Source organism: Macaca nemestrina, chromosome X, assembly GCF_043159975.1.
Source record: "Macaca nemestrina isolate mMacNem1 chromosome X, mMacNem.hap1, whole genome shotgun sequence".
In the NCBI taxonomy this organism is placed as follows: Eukaryota; Metazoa; Chordata; class Mammalia; order Primates; family Cercopithecidae; genus Macaca; species Macaca nemestrina.
In genome coordinates, this window is record NC_092145.1 from 26,187,173 (window position 1) to 26,208,076 (window position 20,904).

General features: G+C 35.9%; 1 protein-coding gene across 8 annotated transcripts in view; it reads left to right on the forward strand.

Moving 5' to 3' along the window:
- LOC105468455 (SNF2 related chromatin remodeling ATPase 1) overlaps positions 1-19,887 on the forward strand; it is a 76,958-nt gene extending 57,071 nt beyond the window's left edge. For 2 of the 8 annotated variants that reach the window (XM_011718620.3, XM_011718623.3), the window contains 4 exons: positions 810-928; positions 1,040-1,252; positions 17,842-17,983; positions 18,986-19,887. In XM_011718620.3, coding sequence (XP_011716922.1) covers positions 810-928; positions 1,040-1,252; positions 17,842-17,976 — 467 coding nt within the window. In that variant the 3' untranslated portion in view covers positions 17,977-17,983; positions 18,986-19,887. The remainder of the gene's footprint in view (positions 1-809; positions 929-1,039; positions 1,253-17,841; positions 17,984-18,985) is intronic. The other 6 variants (XM_011718621.3, XM_071088364.1, XM_011718622.3 and 3 more) reach the window with 3 other exon arrangements.
- The last annotated feature ends 1,017 nt before the right edge of the window (positions 19,888-20,904 follow it).

Below are 20,904 nucleotides of genomic sequence, written 5' to 3' on the forward strand. Positions count from 1 at the left end.
TGATTACTCAGTGATTCCAAAAGCAAATGACAATTTCAGGAGAAATGGCTGCTCCATAGAAAAAATTTGAACAATCTGTTCATAATAGCTTGGTTTTTTTGTTTATTTGTTTGTTTTTGAGACAGAGTGTCACTCAGTCACCCAGGCTGGAGTGCAATGGCGTGATCTTGGCTCACTGCAGCCTCCACTTTCCGGGTTCAAGCAATTCTCCCGCTTCAGCTTCCCGAGTAGCTGGAATTACAGGCGCGCACCACCATGCGCAGCTAATTTTCATATTTTTAGTAGAGACGAGGTTTCACCAGGTTGAGCAGGCTGGTCTCAAACTCCCAACCTCAGGCAATCTGCCCACCTCGGCCTCCCAAAGTGCTGGGATTACGGTGTGAGCCACTGCGCCCGGCCCCTAATTGTTTTTGCATGCTAGGAAGCTATATTCACAGTTTATATATTGCTCTCTCCTGTGTCACTTTATGTGTTTGGTCCCTTTTCTATCATGTTTGAGTAAAAAGCCTATCTTACATCAGTGTCTGCACCATCTTTTGAAATCCTAGTCATTTGGGATGGATCATAAGATTCCATACTATTTCATGAAGGGAACATTGCTAGCCTAAAACCTTGTTGAGGTCTTATTTTTAAGTGAAAAGTTAGTAGTATTTAATAATTGAACATATTATATATATAAGATGAATGTGAATCTTAATTTTAAGAAGTACAAGCTTACTGCATTATTTCCCATTAATTCCTTATTCTACAATTCCTTGGATTTATTTGCTTAAATAATAGGATTATAAAGAAATAACTCTGTTTTTCAGCTGTATTTTGGGAACGTTGCAATGAGTTACAAGACATTGAGAAAATTATGGCTCAAATTGAACGTGGAGAAGCAAGAATTCAACGAAGGATCAGTATCAAGAAAGCCCTGGATGCCAAAGTACTATATTTTATGTCAAATTATTATTAGATCGTCTTAATTGATATGGTGGTCAGCTTTGACTTCTTACTGCACGTTCAATTAAAAGCACTATTTTGTTTAAATACACAGATTGCAAGATACAAGGCTCCATTTCATCAGTTGCGCATTCAATATGGAACCAGCAAAGGAAAGAACTATACTGAGGAAGAAGATAGATTCTTGATTTGTATGTTACACAAAATGGGCTTTGATAGAGAAAATGTATATGAAGAATTAAGACAGTGTGTACGAAATGCTCCCCAGTTTAGATTTGACTGGTTTATCAAGTCTAGGACTGCCATGGTATGTATTCCTTTCTTACCGATTTCCTCCAACTTTGTATTTTGAAAAATTTCAGACGTCATATATCCTTCACCTAGATTCTTCAATTAACATTTTGGCACATTGGTGCTCTCTCTTTCTCTCTCTCTGTATATATATGTATACATACGCAGCACCTATACATACCTGTAGAATCTATACTTTGTATTAAAAATATGGGGGCATCTATATTCTGAAATGCATATCTATAGTTTATATTTATAAGTATACTTAACTATATTTCTGAACCATTTGAAAATTACTGACAATGTGAGTGTTCACCTCTAAATACTTAAGCATATATCTCCTGAGAATAATGACATTTTCTTACATAACCACAGTCCCACCTGAAAACATTGATTCAGTAATGTCATTTAGTATACAGTCCATGTGTAAGATTTTCCAGTGGTCCCCAAAATGCTCTTTATAGCTGTTTTTTTAAAATTGATGATCCTACAAGTTTCACACATTGCATTTCGTTGTTGGGTCTCTTTAATCTCTTTTAATCCACAACTTTTTGGTTTTCGTGATCATGACTTTTTAAAGGTGTCCAGGCTAGCTGTCTTGTAGAATGTCCCACATTGTGGATTTGCCTCATTACTCATTGTAAGATTTAGGTTCAACATATTTGGCAAGAGTGCTATGGAAGTGATGTTATGTATTTTTTATTGCATCCCATCAGAAGGCACATTATGTCATGTTGTCACACTGTTGGTGATGCTAAGTTTGGTCACTTGTTAATGTGCTGATCTTCAGAGCTCTCCACTTTAGAGGTATATTTTCCCATTTGTAATTAAGCAGATTATACTTGAGACTATGTGAGTGACTTAAAGATGGGCTTTCAATGAAAAGGAGTTGTTGCCTGAGTTGAGTTTTTTTTTTTTTTTTTAGGAAACAGAATATTTAAGTTGAAGAGATATTTTATTTTAGCTTATGTGATTTCCTCCATTACTTTCTAATGCGAATTGTGTTCCTATTCTAGTCCTACTTAGCAGTGGTGTTCACGATGATTTTGAAATACATGTAACACATTTTTAATGTTGACGTTGTTAATCTTTTGTCAGCCAAGGTAATTAAGACAAAAGTAGATTTATGCAGCCTAAGAATTAAAAGCAACCAGAAACTAACAATCCAAACAATATTTTTGTGACTAATCATAAAATAGGATACATTTTTCTTAGCTGCTACCTGTCATAAATATCTTTTTGTCTAAAAGTTGGGACTGAGTGTGAAACAATGCTTAATATTTTGCTTGACTCACTTTATGTTTTCAGTTCAAGTTGAATAAAAAGAAAGGAAAAATCTGGGTTACTGTAGTGAAGACATTAATTTTGGCAGGTGCTTTAGAAGATCACATATTTGTTAAAACTCTAACAAAAATTTAGAGTGTGTGGAATATGTCCATCAAATTTATGAATGGCGTATGCTTGGAGAGCTAGCAGACATTTTAGACCAAGCCATGATCCAGAAGGAACTAGAGCAGTTGGAATGATGGGTCAGTTGAATCTAGCAACACAACATTTATTTATTTATTTATTTTGGTATGTATGTAGGCATTTATTTATTTATTTTGAGACGGAGTTTCACTCTTGTCACCCAGGCTGGAGTGCAGTGGTGCAATCTCGGCTCACTGCAACCTCCACCTCCCAGGTTCAAGCAGTTCTCCTGTCTCAGCCTCCCGAGTAGCTGGGATTACAGGCGCCTGCCACCACGTCCAGCTAACTTTTGTATTTTTAGTAGAGACGGAGTTTCACCATGTTGGCCAGGCTGGTCTCAAACTCCTGATCTCATGTGATCCACCCGCCTCGGCCTCCCAAAGTGCTGGGATTATAGGCATGAGCCATCGCGCCCAGCAAACATGACATTTAATAGGGATAAGTGTAAAGTGCTATACTTGTACAAAAGACTATGAAAAGATATATATGTTAGCAAGATACAGTAGGAAGAATTAAGAAAAGAATAAAAAAGATAGGTAATCTGTAACATGAAGGACTGAGGTTAGATATAGGGGAGAGTTGTTTTATAGGGTTCTTTGGGTCATTGAAATAGATTATTGAAGAACAATGTAGAATAGCTTTTCATCAGCCTTTGAAAGTGGAATTCTATTTTGACTCTCTGAAGACATTGGCGGTGAGTTACTTGGCCTTTTAAGGTCCCTTTTAGCACGGTGAATCTATGACTATGTTTAGCAGAGAACTTTTAAAAGCCATGCGGGATAAATCTTTTAGCCATTTGGGGTTTTATACATGTAATGATTTAATTTAGAGCACCACTAACAGCTTGTAAAAGACAAATGCCTAGCTGCATTTGTCAGTTAATCATGTTTTAGAACAAACATACCCTTTTCTGTGATAGAATAGTTATTGAATTTTGAGTTTTTATTTCAGTGATATTTTGCTATTTTTTTTTAAAAGATTGAGAGCTTAATGCTGTTTTCAGTTTCTGGAATCATTAAACCAGTAGGACGAAACGCATTCAAACTGCAAGGAAAATCTTATACTGTTTATAATGTGAACACAACTGTGGAACTACATAACCTTATTTTATTTTCTAAGAAAAATATCCAGTATAATATTACCAACCACTAGATGTCTCTGAACTCCCTTGTAAAAAATCTGTTTTTCCTCCATCTTCTTTTTACAAAACATTTACCTCTGTACTCTTTCTTTACCGAGAAATTTAAATCTCAAGTATATTTTCTAAAAAGCACATATTAACTATTTAAATGATCATAAAATGAAATCTTTTTTTGTCTGTTAAAGATGAAGACATTTCTGTCTTCAATTACCTTCTAGAAAGTGGAATTTATTATTTCTGAACAATCTTCAAAAACCTGCAATAGTTTATTTTGTATTTAAATATTTTAATTGAAAAGTTTTATTTATTTTTTTTCTATTAAATTTTTATTTCCCTTCTAGTTAATGGATAATTTTTGCTTATAATTCTGGATTTAGAGTATAAATAATATATTTTAAAATACACATACATTTGGAACTTCTTTTTAGAATATTTCATGATAATATCAACAATTAGGAAATTTATAGAGATGGATTGATGGTCATTGATGATCTTCTTTTCCCCTTTCATTTTTAATAACTGTTCTGTATAGTGAATCACATTCACAATCTGGGAAGAGAAACTGCCCCCTTTGAAAGAGGCACTTGTGATTTCTGAAATACAAAGAAGTTGTTTCACTGAAAAATCCCGTCTTAGAACTACAGAGAATGTAATTTGATATGTGAGTGTGTCACTGTGTTCAAATGAAAATCTTACTAATGATTGAACTTAGCTTACTAAAGATACCTTTAAAAATGATCTTGCTTAAAGATGACCCTTTTCTTTCTTAGAGACATGAATAGTGTGAAATGCATCTTATAAAAAGTAGAAACCTTGATAGTTATATTTTATTCAGAGATCTCAAAGTACTGAATTCATGGCTTCTGACTTAACAGTCATAAAGTGCTTAAAGGCACGAACTTCCGCTTCTAAATATGACTCACTTTGAAAGCCTTCAGCTAAAGGTTGCAGATTTCTTTGAGGCTCTTTTTCATTAAAAAATGCTAGCTATACAAAAGAGAAAATGAGTTTCAGTTCAATTTCTCTGTACTAAAAGGATTGTGATTTCTTTCTCTGAGAATTTGTGTGGTCTTTAAGTAAGTAATCAGTCTCTATTGAACTACATAAACAAGTAGGAAGGATATGATCAACTTAGCTTTTTAAGCTCAGAGCATATGAATTGCCCTACCATTTTCTTTCTAAGAAAACCATCTTAGAATGAGGTCATAGTCTTAGGATAGTCAAAAACTATCAGAGTTAAAAGGACCTTTACCAAATAACCATAAGAGGAAGTAATACTTTGTATTTATCTGGTACGTTTTATATAATGCTTGCCAGTTCCTTTACCAACATTAGCTTAATTTTCTTGCCACTTCTTTTAGGAATGTCAAGAGAGTGTCTCTGTTCATTTAGTGACAGACTAAACGTGACTGGGAGATTCGAGAAGAATCTGAGAGGTCCAAAAGATCTAGCACGTTAGTCAGTTTACTGCAAAGGACATGTGGAAAGAGTACCCAAAATTCAATCAGTATTTCTTTGTACCTTCTTAGATCTTTCTAAGTACTTAAAGTAGAAAAAGCAGAATTTAACTCTCTGAAATAAGGAACTTTTCTTGATAGAACCATTTATTGTATTATTTGCAGGGTTGCTTTGACTCTTAATTTTAGTTTTAAAAAAAAATCTTACCTTTTAACCTCTGGGGAGCTTTTTCCTTTTCCAGCCAGCTCAAGAGCTTGTGTGTACATTGCCTGTGGCCTTGTATATATTAGAGTTGAATCCGAGTATTAGTAATTAGTCATTACAATTACCCTGTCTGTTGTAGTAGTTTCAATGCATTTTTCTGATAGCATCTCAGAAAGAGAATCACATACTGTGGTATACAATGTAATAAAAATTTTGTTATTACTGCTTGTCTTCAAATCACAGCTTTATTATAAATGAAAGTGTTTTCTATTTAAAAGGTAAGAAAATGACATTCTCCATTAGAATTGTAGGAAAAAAATACTTTTTAGAAAATACTGCTTTGGCTCTTTATTAACCTCCCTGTTTTTGGCTTATCTGGAGGTATTAAATATTAATTAGGTTATTGGTTCAGCACAGGATATTTTATAAATTATCAGTCCAGTCAGAAATGGATTTTCTTTACAGATACTTTAGAAAAATGACAGTCAAATTAAAAAATTGCCAACTTGTTCTATAGTCACAGTAACACTTCTTTTTGCTGCTTATGGAGTGTAGTCTAGGAAAATTTCATAAGGAAAGACAGCTACTCATGATTTTTAATTTCCATGTTAGTACTTAATTGTGTGATAACAGCTAATTTTTTTTTTCTCGGCTTACTGCAACCTCCGCCTCCCGGGTTCAAGTGATTCTTGTGCCTCAGCCTCCCAAGTAGCTGGATTACAGGTGCACACCACTATGACCGGCTAATTTTTAATGTTTTTGGTAGAGATGGGATTTCACCATATTGGCCAGGCTGGTCTTGAACTTCTGACCTCAAGTGATCCGCCCACCTTGATCTCCCAAAGTGCTGGGATAACAGGCATGAGCCACTGCGCCCGGCCTAATATTGATATTTTAGAGCATTACATTCTTAGTAGAGTATGAAAAATATGAATTAATACATCATTGGTAAAATTGATAAACTGTAAAATGTACTGATGGGTTCTTCTTGACTATAGAATTAAAATATTTGAAACCACATATATTTATGCACTTAGGAATTTATTACTTCCTCGTGCACTTAAAAGACTAAAATGTTCTTTTCTTATTAAAATTTTAATTTTTTAACAATAGGGTCTTTATCGCTCTTGCCCAGCTGGAGTGCAGTGGCATGATCACGGGTCACTGTAGCCTAAAACTCCTGCACTCAAGCAAACCTCCCACCTCAGCCTCTGAAGTAGCTAGGACTACAGGCACATGTCACTGCACACAGCTGGCCTTTTCAGTTTTTGTGAAGATGGGGTCTCACTGTGTTGCCCAGGCTGGTCTTGAACTCCTGGGTTCAAGCAGTCCTCCTGCCTCGGCCTCCCAAAGTATCAGGATTACAGGCGTGAGCCACTGTGCCTGGCCACAATTATTAATAGTTATATTTAAAGAGACCAGCATAGCACTTGACTCAGAGTAGGCGTTCAGTGAATAAATGGGCATAGAACTGTTGTATTTAAGTTTGCTTCCATCCCATAGACTCCTACAGTTGGACCAGATTTGGATAGAATGCGAGCAGATATGCCAGTGGGTTGGAGTTCATTTTAATTTTCCTTTAATCTAACTTTTTCTAAGGTTAGACTTTATTTGGCTATCATCCCTGCAGCTTTTATTTATTCATAAGCTTGAATAGCCAGTTATAAATGTGTTTTATTATGCAGCAATAGTGTTCGATTTGGTACCTTGAACTGTTGTAACAATCTGACATAAGATACAATTAATGCACTAACGGGGTGCATTTAAGGTATTTATTCTTACGCATTACCTTGTGAGGAAGTGATACAACATTTTCTTTTTTTTCTTTTTTTTTGAGACGGAGTCTTGCTGTGTTGCCAGGCTGGAGTGCAGTGGTGCAATCTCAGCTCACTGCAACCTCTGCTTCCCGGGATCAAGTGATTCTCCTGCCTCAGCCTCCCGAGTAGCTGGGACTACAGGCCTGTGCCACCACACCCAGCTAATGTTTTGTATTTTTAGTAGAGATGAGGTTTCACCATGTTGGCCTGGATGGTCTCGATTTCTTGACCTCATGATCTGCCCACCTCGGCCTCCTAAAGTGCTGGGATTACAGGTGTGAGCCACCGTGCCCAGTAATACAGTAGTTTCTAAACAGCAATGCTTAAGCAGCAGCAGTTACATAAAAGCATCATAACATTTAATACTTGTTTGTGAAATGTAGGACATGTTTATTTGAATATTAACTCTCATATAATTGCCTGTGTGCATTTTAGTATAGACTGCCATTGCTTTTTGTTAGTATGATAGAGATTAAAAAGTGACTAGGAACCTGGGAAATATACTGCAGAATGTATAGGTGAAGACATCGATTAAAAAAGAGCAAAGGTGAAACAGTGTCCATTTTGTTTTACTAAGAGCTGTAGAAGAAAATTCTGACCTCGTAGAACTTTACCTACAAATTCAGAGGCACAAATGTGGAGTGGAGTTTTTTGTGTGCCCTTGCTCATTCAGCTGCTTTTGACTTTCAACCATAACAGGCACAGACCTTCTGTCATTCAGACTTAGGTAGGCTTAGTGTCTGGGATTTTAGTACATAGGAAATGTAATGTGGATCCTCTTTAATCTCTTTCAATAAGTCACTTCAAGTCTACTGATGCTTTCTCTGCCTTTTGAATTGATGCTTTGAAGCTGAGTATTGGAGCAAAGGATATTTGAACTTAGTGCCCAGGATGATTGATATTCACCACACACTAAGGGGCAGTGCCGCTCACTGCAAACATTACATCATTTATTAAAGGTGGAGATACATATCCTAGTATTCAAAAAGTGAAACTTGAGTGACTTTGCTTTGAATAGAATCATAAACCGTTAAAAAGGTATGGAGAAGCAAGGCAGCACAATTTTGTTTAAAGTGAAGCTGAGTCTGTAGCTTAAAACAGGACTTGCAAACTGTGGCCCACCACCTGTTTTTGTGTGGCCTGAAAGCAAAGAATGATTTTTATATTTTTAAGTGGTTGAAAAAAATCAAAAGAAGAAGGATATTTTGCTGCAACATGTGAAAATGATACAAAATTCACATTCTAGGGTTCATAAGTATGATTTTTTTGGAAAATGGCCACACATTTGTTTATGTATTGTCTTTGGCTGTTTTCATGCTACAATGGCAGAGCTAAATAGTTGTGACAGAGATTGTGTGGTCTGCAAAGTCAAAAATATTTGCTGTCAGGCTCTTTATAGAAACAATGTACCAACACCTGGCTTAAAAGTATGTGTAAGAAAGGTGGAAAGAATTAGAAGGAAGGGTTGATACAAGTGTTACACAATTCTATAAGAAATGGGTTAAGTGAAGGATGGGTGTATAAAGGAGAGGATATTTAGCCTTAAAGAGGAGTATTTGGGGACCTAGGGGTGACTGTGATAGAGGCATGGGAACTTCCTTGAAATATGTGAAAGATTGTCATATGGAAGAGGAAATCAGCTTGTTCTCTAATGTCTACAAAAGTTAGACCTAGAACCAATTTTTGGAAACCATGAGGTAGCAAATTATAGCTTTGCATAAAGGAACATTTTTAACTTGTCCAAAGTTGGAATAGCCAGCCTTGTGAGGTAGTGAGTACCGCATCATTGGAATAATTCAGACAGGCTGTACAACTAATTAGCAAGGACCTAGTAGTAGGGATTCAAACGTCAACCTGAATGACTTTTAAAATTTCCTTTATGATTTTATGAACTACTAGTGAGAATCTGTATCAAGAAAAGATTTCTGAGTACATACTACACTTTTGATTACATCACTCCTCCTGCTCAAAAATTGTTTATAGGATCCTTTTGTCAATGGAATTAAGTAAAAATTTTAAGTTCTTTGTTCTTAGTTCCCAGGTTCTTTACACAGGCACACATTGGAGATATTGCAGGTTCAGTTCCAGACCACCACAATAAAGCAAATGTCACAATAAAGCAAGTCACATGAATTTTTTGGTTTCTCAGTGCATATACAAGTTTTGTCTATAAGGCGAGCAATAGCATTATGTCTAAGAAAGTACTTACTTTAATTAAAAATACTTTACTGCTTAAAAATGTTAACAATCATCTGAGCCTTTAGCAAGTTGTAATCTTTTTGCTGGTGGAGGGTCTTGCCTCAGTGTGAATGGCTGCTGACTGATCAGGGTGGTGGTTGCTGAAGGTTGGGGTGGCTGTGGCAATTTCTTCAGAGAAGACAGCAATGAAGTGTGCCACATTGATTGACTCCTCCTTTCACAAAAGATTTATCTTTGGCATGTGATACTGTTTTATAGCATGTTACAGTAGAGCTTCTTTCAAAATTGGAGTCCTCTCAAATCTTGCCAATCCTTTATTAACTAATTTTATGTATAATTCTGAATCCTTTGTTGTCATCTCAACAGTGTTCACAGCATCTTCACCAGGAGTAGATGCCTTCCCAAGTAACCACTTTCTTTGTTCATCCATAAGAAGCAACTCCTCATCCATTCAAGTTTTATCATGAAATTGCAGCATTTCAGTCACATCTTCAGGCTCCACTTCTAATTCTAGTTCTCTTGCTATTTCCACCACATCTGCAGTGACTTCCTCCACTAAAGTCTTGAATCCCTCAAAGTCGTCCATGAGGATTGGAATCACCTTCTTCCAAACTTTTGTTAATATTGACATTTTGACTTCCTTCCATGAATCACAAATGTTCTTAATGGCATCTAGAATGATGAATCCTTTCCAGAAGCTTTTCAATTTACTTTGCCCAGATCCATCAGAGGAATCACTATTTATGGCAGCTATAGTCTTATAAAATGTATTTCTTAAATAATATGACTTGAAAGTCAGAATTACTCCTTGATCCATGGGCTGCAAATGAATGTTGTATTAGCAGGCATGAAAACCATCAATATTCTTATATGTTATCTCCAGCGGAACTCTTGGGTGACCAGGTGCAATGTCAAAGAGCAATAATATTTTAAAATGAATCTTTTTTTGAGGAGTAGGGTCTCAACAGTGGGTTTAAAATATTCAGAAAACTATACTATAAATAGTGCTGTCACCCCAGGCTTTGTTGTTCCATTTCTAGAGCTAAGGTAGAGTGGATTTAGCATAATTTTTAAGGGCCCTAGGATTTTTCAGAATAATAAATGAGCATTGGTTTCAATTTAAAGTCACCAGCTGCATTAGCCCCTAACGAGTAAACATGTCATTTGAAGCTTTGAAGCTGGGCATCCGCTTTTCCTCTCTAGTTACGAAAGTCCTAGATGGCATCATCATCTAATATCAGGGTATTTTGTCTCCATTGAAAGTTCATTGGTTAGTGTGGCCACCCTCATCAATTATCTTAGCTAGATTTTTCTGGATAACTTGCTGCAGCTTCTCCATCAGCACTTGCTGTTTTCCCTTGCACTCTTATGTTACGGAAACAGCGTCTTTCTTTAAACTTCATGAACCAACCTCCGCCAACTTTAAACTTTTCTTCTGCACCTTCCTCACCTCTCTCAGCCTTCATAGAATTTTGAAGAGTTAGGATCTTGCTCTGAATGAGGCTTTGGCTTAAGGGAATGTTGTGAATGTTGTGGCTGGTTTGATCTATCCAGACCACTAAAACTTTTTCCATACAGCAATAAGGCTGTTTGACTTTCTTATCACTTGTGTGTTCAGTGGCATAGCACTTTTTTTTTTTTTAATTATACTTTATGTTCTGGGATACATGTGCAGAACATGCAGGTTTGTTACATAGGTATACACGTGCCATGGTGGTTTGCTGCACCCATCAATCCAGCATCTACATTAGGTATTTCTCCTAATGCTATCCCTCCCTTAGTGTCCCACCCCCCAACAGGCCCTAGTGTATGATGTTCCCCTCCTCGTGTCCATGTGTTCTCATTGTTCAACTCCCACTTATGAGTGAGAACATGCTGTGTTTGGTTTTCTGTCCTTGGATTAGTTTGCTGAGAATGATGGTTTCCAGCTTCATCCATTTCCCTGCAAAGGACATGAAGTCATCTTTTTTTATGGCTGCACAGTATTCCATGGGTTATATGTGCCACATTTTCTTTATCCAGTCTATCATCGATGGGCATTTGGGTTGGTTCCAAGTCTTTGCTATTGTGAACAGTGCTGCAGTAAACATACATGTGCATGTGTCTTTATATTAGAATGATTTCTAATCCTTTGGGTATATACCCAGTAATGGGATTGCTGGGTTAAATGGTATTTCTGGTTCTAGATCCCTGAGGAATTGCCACGCTGTCTTCCACACTGGAGGAACTGGTTGACCTAATTTACACTCCCACCAACAGTGTAAAAGCATTCCTATTTCTCCACGTCCTCTCCAGCATCTGTTGTTTCCTGACTTTTTAATGATTGCCATTCTAACTGGTGTGAGATGGTGTCTCATTGTGGTTTTGATTTGCATTTCTCTAATGACCAGTGATGTTGAGTTTTTTTTCATATGTTAGTTGGCTGCATAAATGTCTTGTTTTGAGATGTCTGTTCATATCCTTTGCCCACTGTTTAATGGGGTTGTTTGGTTTTTTTTTCTTGTAAATTTGCTTAAGTTCCTTGTAGATTCTGGATATTAGCCCTTTATCAGATGGATACATTGCAGAGATTTTCTCCCATTCTGTAGTTTGCCTGTTCACTCTGATGATAGTTTCTTTTGCTGTGTAGAAGCTCTTTAATTTAAGTAGATCCCATTTTTCAGTTTTGGCTTTTGTTGTCATTGCTTTTGGTGTTTTACTCATGAAGTCTTTGCACAGGCCTGTGTCCTGAATGGTATTGCCTAGGTTTTCTTCTAAGGTTTTTATGGTTTTAGGTCTTATGTTTAAGTCTTTAATTCATCTTGAGTTAATTTTTGTATAAGGTGTAGGAAGGGGTCTAGTTTCAGTTTTCTGCATATGACTAGCCAGTTTTCCCAATACCATTTATTAAATAGGGAATCCTTTCCCCATTTCTTGTTTTTGTCAGGTTTGTCAAAGATCAGATGGTTAGATGTATGGTGTTATTTCTGAGGCTTCTGTTCTGTTCCATTGGTCTGTATATCTGCTTTGGTACCAATACCATGTTGTTTTGGTTGCTGTAGCCTTGTAGTATAGTTTAAAGTCAGGTAGCGTGATACCTCCAGCTTTGTTCTTTTTGTTTAGGATTGTCTTGGCTCTACGGGCTATTTTTTGGTTCCATATGAAATTTAAAGTAGTTTTTTCTAATTCTGTGAAGAAAGTCAAGGGTAGCTTGATGGGGATAGCATTTAATCTATAAATTACTTTGGGCAGTATTGCCATTTTCACGATATTGATTCTTCCTATCCATGAGCATGGAATGTTTTTCTATTTGTTTGTGTCCTCTCTTATTTCCTTGAGTAGTGGTTTGTAGTTCTCTTTGAAGAGGTCCTTCCCCTTGTAAGTTGTATTCCTAGATATTTTATCCTCATGGTAGCAATTGTGAGTTGGAGTTCACTCATGATTTGGCTCTCTGTTTGTCTATTATTGGTGTATAGGTATGCTTGTGATTATTGCATAGATTTTGTATCCTGAGACTTTGCTGAAGTTGCTTATCAGCTTAAGGAGATTTTGGGCTGAGACAATGGGGTTTTCTAAATATACAATCATGTCATCCGCAAACAGAGACAATTTGACTTCCTCTCTTCCTATTTGAATACCGTTTCTTTCCTTCTCTTGCCTGATTGCCCTGGCCAGAACTTCCAATACTGTGTTGAATAGGAGTGGTGAGAGAGGACATCCTTCTGTTGTGCCGGTTTTCATAGGGAATACTTCTAGTGGAATAGCAGTTTTAATTTCCTCCAAGAGTGTTTCCTTTGCATTCACAACTTGGCTAGTTGTTTAGCTCAAGAGGCCTAGCTTTTGGCCTGTCTTAACTTCCTCACTAAGCTTAATCATTTCTGGCTTTTAATTTAGAGTAAGTCTTTTCCTTTTATTTGAACACCTAGGGGCCATTTTAGAGTTATAATTAGCCCTATTTCTATATCATTGTGTCTCAGGGAATAGAGAGAAGTGTGAGGGAGGGAGAGAGATGGGGGAACGGCTGGTCATTAGAGTGGTCAGAATACACACAACATTTATAAATAAAGTTGGCCATCTAATGTGGATGTGATTCGTGGTACCCCAAAATGATTATGATAGTAACATAAAAGACCGCTGATCTCAGGTCACTGTAACAGATACAGTAATGATGATTTTTGAAATATTGTGAGAATTACCAACATGTGACACAGAGACATGAAGTAAACATATCCTCTTGGAAAAATGGCACCCATAGACTTGTTCAGTGCAGGATTGCTACAGACTTTCAATTTGTAAAAGCACAATATCTATGAAGCTCAGTAAAGTGAAGTGCAATAAAACAAGATATGCCTGTACTTTGATCCTAACTTAGCTGTATTCATCACTCATGCTGTGCAACATTTCCCAAGTTGATTTCTACCAAATGTTGTTCCAGGGTGTGCAAATAGATGACGTGCAGAACAAGAGTTCTGTGTTCAGATAGAGTTGGGACATGCTGATGATACTGAATCCTACCATTCACATTTCCACTCTGCATTAGAATGCTAAAAGCTCTGAGAAGTCCTATCATAAAGACATTTGTTTAACATTGTAAAAAACCAACATTTCCCATATACATTTGAACACAGGAATTTTTTGCCACAGCTATTAACACTACAGAGCAGTTTTCTATTTGTTATTTTCCTATTCTTTTCTGTTGTCTTTATTGTTTTTGCATCTCCTCTTTTCCTCTTCTGTGCTGTTTTTCTCCAACTTCATTTTTAAATCCAGTGTGGGGAAATGGTGAGAGAAAGAGATAATTAGACTATAGAATTGTGGAAACAGTTTGAGGTCCTATGAACAATTCCCTGTAATCCCCCACAAAATAGGAAGATAAAGATGTACAAGAGTCTAGGAGAATATATGAAAGGAGAAATTATAGAAAAAGAAGTGATTTTGACATCATGAAATTTCTCATAGTCATTTCATAGTCACTTATTCAATAAATGAGTCATTTTTTATTGGTAATCTAGCCTTTCTCCTTTTAACTTCTAGTTTTAGCTAGTGTTCTGTTTATGATAATGTATGTTGCATTAGGCAGTCATGAAGCATGTGAATAAAAAAATGGAGCTATTATCTATAGAGAACATGACATGACCTATGCTAGGAAGGTAACACCTATATCTGCCCATTCCTCGATGTCTTTCTCTAGAGTCTTAGATTATTTTTCTGTCTGGAGTAGTTATTGACAGGTTAAAAGGAATTAAGGTATGAACTAATTACACAGTCCATTTATAGTCATTTTGAGGTATTCTACTTCCCTGCATAGGAGGCTGTCTCAAAAGTATTAGTTTTTTTTCCGAATCACCCACATGAACCATGAGTATGTATCTAAAGATATCTCCAGTCACAAGCGACTATTACTTATTGAGAATAATAATAGCCAGAGGATATAGCTTAATGATTCACGAATCAGCTTTACATAAAGACTGTTTAGTCTCCCTAGAAACCAACGATCAAATCTCATCAGGGTCAACTTAGCCCTTTCTATAATAGATAAATTGAATAACATGCTGTTTAATTTGTATGTGTGTTATTGAATGAAGCTATGAAGAATATTTGGTCTGCATACTAAAGATATCACTATTGTTTTGTTAAGTAAGGAAAATTTCAGAGTTACTGTTGGTAAATTATTTAACCCAGGGTAATTGAAGATACACAAGAAACTTGAACATGCCAGTATTATGTTAGATTATTTTTAATAGGTAAACAATAATTCATTAATGAGTATTTTTTTTTTCTGGCTAGACTCTCTGGTTTTCTGCCTCCTTTCAGGTTTCATTTAGAGCCTAAAATTCATTTGCCTGGATAGTTGATCTTATTTTGTATCTTACATTTCCTATGTTGTATGTCATTTTTTTTGGATTTTATTTGGAAAGATAAAACTGAATTTTAAACAATTTTTCGTTCTTAAAAAGTTACAAGTTGCCCAAGACTTAAATGTTCATTGCAGAAAATTTGGAGAATTCAGGCTAGTATCAAGAGAAAAATAAAAGTTATCAATAGTCCTACTCTCAGAGATAGCCGCTGTTAACGACTAGTAATGTTGTTAATATTCTTTTAGCTCTTTCTGTGTATATATATAATAATAATAATATGTGTCTGTGTATTCTATTTCCAGATTACCAAAATTTTAGTTAGTTCCCAGTTTAACACTGCTCTAAACATTATTTTGTAAATCTTTGTATACATCTCATTTCCTTACAATGAATTTCTGGGAATGGAATTTTTAGGTCAAAGGGTATGAAAATTTTAAGATCCTTCATTGAAATTTCCAATTTGCTTTTGAGAAAGGTAGTGTATTAGTCAGCTTGGGCAGCCATAACAGAATGCCACAGACTGGGTGGCTTAAGCAACAGGAATTTATTTTCTCACCGTTAAGGAGACTGAAAGTTCAAGATCAAAGTGCCAGCAGGGCTGGTTTCTGGTGTGGCTTCTCTTCCTGGCTTGTGGATGGCCACCTTCTGCACATGATGTTCTCATGTGGCCCATTCTTGGAGTGCATGCAGAGAAAGGGAGAGCTTTGATGTATCTTCCACTTCTCACAAGGACACTAGTCCTATTGGATTAGGGCTCCGCCCATATGACCTCATTTAACCTTAATTACCTCCTTAAAGTCCCCATCTTCAAATGCAGTCACATTGCAGGTTAGGGCTTCAAATGAATTTTGCAGAGACATACCTCAGTCCATAGCAGATAGTAGCATTGACATTTCATCATCAGTGAATGAAAGTTCCCATTTCAACATCTTATTGTCAATACCAGATATGTATACCATATATGTATACATGCATACAAACATTGTACATATCATTGCTAATTTGATGGCATTGTTTCACTTTGCATTTCTTTAGTCATTAGTTGCAGTGAAACTTGATTTTAATGTTTGGGCTTTTTTTTTTTTTTTTTGGTGAGGTTTCTATTCCTGCACTTCGACCATTTGTATGTGCATGTGTTGGGGTTGTTCTTAATTGCGAGGAAACCTACATTTTCTCTTGAGTGTTTGGCTATTCTGGCAGACATTTTTGCTTATACAGAAAAGGAATCATATCTTAAAATATTATTTATCCTTTGATATTAAACCATTATTTACCTTTAAAATATAGCAAAGTATATAGGGTTAATAATATATGAGATTCCATATTAATGAATCATGTTTAATGCTCACCATACATTCATAAAAAGTATTTATAATTTGCATGCATTGATTTGCTGACAGTGAAATATAGGTAGTGGCAAGGTTAATGTAGAAATCTTTTCAGGCATTATTTGCTCTGAATTAACAAATACAGCAGTGTTTACTGTGGTGTGGTCCCCAGAACTCTGATCCCACAAGATGCCCGGTGAGAAGAAAGTCTGTTGGTTAAGTATTTTTGACAACTGCTGCATCCTGTATGCCTAGTGGTTCACAGTGCACATAGGAAACTGAAAGGCTCTGAGAAGCTATGTAATAAGTAAATCTGTTTACCTTTTGTAAACTGAGTACTTCCAAAACTTATTTTGACCACAGAACATCCCCTTATTTTTTTTGTTTATGTGATTTATGTTAACTTTTTATTTTGAAATATTTATACATTCACAAAAAGTTGTAAAGAAAATGTACAGAGAGGTCCCATGCACCTTTCACCCAGTTTTCCCTAATAGTGACATTTTGCAAAACTATAGTGAAATATCACCACCAGGAAATTGACATTCGTATAATCTATAGAGCTTGTTCAGATTTCATCAGTTATACATGTGCGTGCGTGTGTGCGTGTGTGTGTGTGTGCAGTTCAATGCAGTTTTGTCATGTGTAGAGTGGTGTAACCTCCACCACCGTAAGACTCTATTGTGCTATCTGTTTACAGTCACACCCACCATCTCTCCTCTCCCTAGCTCCTGGCAACCGTTGATCTGTTCTCTCTTTCTATAATTTTGTCATTTAAGGATGTTATATAAATGCAATAATATGGTATGTAACCTTTTGAAATTAGCTTTTTTTTTTTTTTTAACGTAGCATAATTCCCTTGAGGTTCACTCAGATTGTTAACTATATTAATAGTTCTTTCCTTTCTATTGCTGAGTAATATTATATGATATGGATGTATCACGGTTTGTTTAACCAGTCATCCATAAATGACACTTACCCCCCTCCTTATTTTTGGTGCAATCTATTAATACTCTGTGTGAATATTTTTCAGAAAAATGGCAGTTTTGGAAATTCTGTACCACAGAAATCATACATTTAAATAGTTGTCAGCCTTTTAAAGATTATGATTGGGTTGCAGAAATTAAAAATCTTTTTATTACTTCATTTAGGAATTCCAGAGACGCTGTAATACTCTGATTTCATTGATTGAGAAAGAAAATATGGAAATTGAGGAAAGAGAGAGAGCAGAAAAGAAGAAACGGGCAACTAAAACTCCAATGGTAAAATTTTCAGCATTTTCCTAACTTTTAGGTAGATCCCATTTTTTTTTTACATAATTAAAATGCCTATATTATGTTTAATGCCACAGTGATACCTATAAATAAAAGCTGGTTTTATGAAATGCTAATTTGTTTTGGACAGAAAAAGAGTTACATCACTACCATGTTTCTTATTTGTTTGTAGAACATATGGTTAGGAACTCCCTAGTAACTAGGCTCAGTATTTTAAAAAATTCCTCATGAATCTAAACAGAAGTATAATGCAAGCGAAATCTTCTGAATTGAGACTAGAGCTATCATGGGGGTAGCAGAGGGGTAAGGGTGGGATGGGATTGGGCTAAAGTTGAAACTAGGAGTTCTGATTTGATCAAGTAAGTTTTCTGATGTTTGTGGAACTATGAGTACAAATGGGAACTCTGAGCAGACAACAAAGCATTGCTTGGTAATAAGTGAACTGTTGAATTGATAGGATAACTTGATTTTAATCCAGTCAGGTTGCTTTGTATAGCTGTAATTTAAAATATTCTTTAATAGATCGTATTATTTGAGTGTGGTTAAGTAAACTGCCATATTTCATCGAATCTAAGATGCCTTCCATTGTAAGACACAGCATTATTTTATGTACCACTGAGGGAAAATGCTGCCAGGTGTAATTTGTCGTCCGTTGTAAGATGCATCCTGATTTCAGAGATGCTAAAATGTGAAAGAAATGTGTATCATAGAAGATATGAAATATGGTATGTTAAAACCCATCATAAGTTTTTAAAAAATATATACTCACAAATAAAATTTTGCCCAGAAAACATTAAGTAGTTCTTTAAGATAAGAGTACATTTATAATACCGTGTGTAAGTAGATACTTGATGACTATTTTTGATGGGTATTTTATGTCTTTTCATAAAAAGAAACATCTTTGAAGATTATTTTACATTGGGTTATATAGTTTGTTGGGCTATATAGAACATTAACTGTGAATATAACATTTAAGTGAATATTCATGTTAAAATTTTTTTTTAATGCATTTGCATCCTAGATTTAACATTGTTGGGCCATTTAAAATGTGCATATTGGAGCAGAACATTAAATCTGTTTCCATTTTAGTCACAGAAAAGAAAAGCAGAGTCAGCTACTGAGAGCTCTGGAAAGAAGGATGTCAAGAAGGTGAAATCCTAAAGCCTAGAAATAAAGTTTTAAATGGGAAACTGCTATTTTCTTGTTCCCATCTTCAAATGCTAATTGCCAGTTCCAGTGTATTCATGGTACTCTAAGAAAAATCTCTTTGGTTTTGATTTCTTGCATATTTTATATATTTTACAATGCTTTCTACCTGAAATGTGTAGCTTTATATTTTATGGCATTCTAGTATTTTGTGTACTGTATTTTGTGCATTTCATGTCTTCATCAGGATCCTCTCAGTCCTTGTTCTTTTGAAGCTTGTGCTGAGGTTTTAGCTTTTCTATGTTTTATATGCCGCTGCTTTGAAAGAGAACCTAGATTCTATAGTTGTATTATTGTTGTTTCATACTTTAAATTTATATGGCTGTGGAAAAACGAATTAAAATGATTTGAGGAGAAAGACTTTTTCACTTCTTTGTTGCTTTCTTTTCTATTGAGTCTGGGCTTGTATGTGTTACTGCATACTGTGATTAGCATAATACTTGTTTCTTTGAGGTCATCTAAATATTTTTTCCAAAGGAATAAAGGGTGAGGAAAGAAAAATATTAAAAAAACTAATATTTGATACTGTGCTTGCTGTCAGTATGCATTACATTTAAATTATTCTCTAAATATTCAAGTGGGAAAATATAATAAAGAAATGTCTATAAGAAATTTAATTATTTCCTGTTTTTTTGTGCAGTAGAAAGTAGTTGTGTTTACTGAATTGTATTGTTTACTACTGTGTATTTGGTTCAAAGTTAAAGCTTTGCTTGCTGACTTGTGTGTGATCTTCTGTCCCATAGAGCCAGTTCAGAAGGGCCTGGGTGTAACATGTAGAATTATTAACAATTAAGTTTAGAGTATGAAATAAGCACTATGCATGCAGAAGGGGGGCTGCGTTTGTCACTAATACAGTTATGCTCAGGTAACAATCTCAAAAGTGTCAGAGGTTTTATACACCAAGAGTTTTTTTCTTGCTCACACTACATATCTCATGCAGGACAGAGGGATGTGGGAATGGGAAGGGATCTGCTCCACATGGTAACTCAAGGTTCCAGGATGACTAAGGCTCTGCTCTTTTGTGGCTGCAACGTCTGGAACATGTGGCACTTAGGCTCTTTACTGCCTCAGCCCAGAAATGACATGTGTCACATCCACTTATATTTCATTGCCACCAAAGTAGTCCTGTCATCCTATATACCTGAAAGAGGGCTAGCAAATGTAGGGAAATAAATGGAACGTCTTACATTACTGCCTCTGTCACAGAGACTGTCAGTTCAGGAATGAACCTGGGTCTATTACACGAAACTTTTACTGTGGAATTAATCAGAGTCTGGGTCAGATTGTAAGAGAGCAGGGAAAATGGATCTGAATCTAGTGTGAAATACACAACAAATAAGTAAAGCTGAGAATGCAGGATAATGTTAGTTACCAAAACAAGGTTTGGACCACTAAAGAGTTGTCTCTTCCCCCTTCCAAGATCTTTTTGCATTTCCTATCAGACTCTCTTTAGTGTACTACTAGCAAATTCTGGGTAGCCCCTGAGTGTAAGTCAGCATTCTTCACATCCTCAATCTTCATAGAGGTTCTCCAACAGAGGAATAGATCTTCTAGAACAACAGCCGACTGTCTGTGGGACTCTTCTAAGTCTCCATTCATTGTCCGGATTTTATATCTCTTACTGCCATGTTTCTGGTTGGATTATTTTTACTGTTTCCACTATTAGCACTTAGACTCTTGTACCCTGTTGGGGGTTGGGGTAAAATTGGGATTCTATTAAGAGACAAGATTGGG